The 1,726-nt window shown below is 47.9% G+C and overlaps 1 protein-coding gene across 1 annotated transcript; it reads right to left on the bottom strand.

The window, feature by feature from the left end:
- Nucleotides 1-462: 462 nt before the first annotated feature.
- LOC112017463 (uncharacterized) lies at nucleotides 463-1,321 on the bottom strand. The gene is made up of 2 exons (XM_024049914.1): nucleotides 1,154-1,321; nucleotides 463-1,020 (listed from the first exon to the last, which is right to left on the bottom strand). Exons 1-2 carry the CDS (start codon nucleotides 1,319-1,321, stop codon nucleotides 463-465), a joined length of 726 nt encoding a protein of 241 aa, XP_023905682.1.
- Nucleotides 1,322-1,726: the final 405 nt, after the last annotated feature.

Here is a 1,726-nt window from a genome sequence, read left to right as displayed (position 1 = left end):
AAGGTCTTTTGGTTAGGCCTTATTAAGGTCCGTAAAATCAACACATACGCGCCACTTTCCATTTATCTTTTTCACCACGACCGTGTTAGCCAACCATTGAGGGTAAAACACCTCCTTGATAGCCCCTGCCTATTTGAGCTTGGTCACCTCGTCCTTGATTGCCTCGGCATGTGCTCTGGACGGACGCCGAAGTGGTTGTTTCTTTGGAATAATAGAGGGATTAACATTCAAATGATGGCAAATGAAGTCTGGATCCACCCCTAGGGTTTCATAAGCATTCCATGCAAACACATCAATGTTTTTCCTAAGGACTTCAACTAATTGTTCCTTCTCCGCCACAAGCAACTACGCTCCGACCTGAAAGAACTTTTCTGGGTCATCCCCAACACTCACCCTTTCCAAATTTACACATTCCACTCCCCCGGCAGATATGCTGAAGAGGGTTGTTGGAGACTTTGATTGCTATAAATCATTCTCAGCTGTGGTTGAAATATCTGCCTCTGGCCGATGTTGAATAACCGTTATCAAGCATTGCCTAGCCATGGTTTGATTCCCTAATATCTCTAACACCTGACCTCCCGATGGATATTTCACCTTCTGATGAAGTGTAGAAGAGACAGCCCCCAAAGTATGTAGCCAGGGCCTACCCAAAATAGCAGTGTACGGAGAAAAAGCATCTACTACGATAAAATCTACCTCCACCACGTCTAAGCCAGTCTGCACAGGCAATCTAATCATGCCCAACGGAATGACCGATCTGCCCTCAAAACTCACCAACGGGGAGCTATAGGCTGTCAGGTCCTGGGGTCTTAAATTCAACCCCCTATACAGGTTGGGATACATCACCTCGGCTGCGCTACCCTCGTCAATCATCACCCTCCTGACATCATCCCCCCTGATTCTAAGTGTAGCCACCAAAGCGTCATCATGTGGTTGTATGGTTCCTCTTTTATCCTCTTCTGAAAAGCCCAAAACCAGCGATGTCTCCAATCTGGCTCTCTTCGGCACTGAACTGGATCCCTCATCCAAACAATGAGACACATTTATTACCCTTGAAGGACAAGATCCGGTTCTACTCAGGGCAGCAAATATAACGTGTATCGTACCTAAGGGGGGGTCTTGAAGAAGCATCCCCCCGAAATGTCGAACCTACCTGACTTCCTCGGCCACTGGAATGGTGCAGAAGCTGGGTCAACTTTCCTTCTCGGACCAGCTGATCCAAATGATCCCACAAATTTCTGCAATCTTCAGTAGTGTGCCCATGATCCTGGTGATACTGGCAGTAGAGATTTTGATTACGTTTCGCAGGATCCCCTGCCATTCTATTGGGTCATCTGAAGAATGGCTCGTCTTTTATCTTCTCCAGAACCCGTTAGGAATGGCAACGGGTCTGGTTCGGGCCGAGTTTTTTCATACCCGGACCCGACCCGCGGGCTAAGACCCACGGCCCGAACCCGGCCCGTTTACTTAACGGATTTTTTTCCCGGAGCCTGGACCCGCCCCCGCCAGGCCCCGCGAGCTCCATGGGCCCCGTTGGGCCGTGGTACTTCAAGGCCCATTTTGTGGCCCAATAAAAAAAAAAAATTTTGCCTGATTGATTTTCTCAGCAACCAAACAGGAGGGTAAAAGAACACTCAAGAAAACCCATTATTTTCCAGCAACCAACAGATTTGAACAATCGAAAACCAACAAAACCCATTATTTTCTCAGCAACCAACAGATCGAA

This window comes from Quercus suber, unplaced genomic scaffold, assembly GCF_002906115.3.
Source record: "Quercus suber isolate HL8 unplaced genomic scaffold, Cork oak 2.0 scaffold_25, whole genome shotgun sequence".
NCBI classification, from domain to species: Eukaryota; Viridiplantae; Streptophyta; class Magnoliopsida; order Fagales; family Fagaceae; genus Quercus; species Quercus suber.
This window is presented reverse-complemented; position numbering and strand designations above follow the sequence as displayed.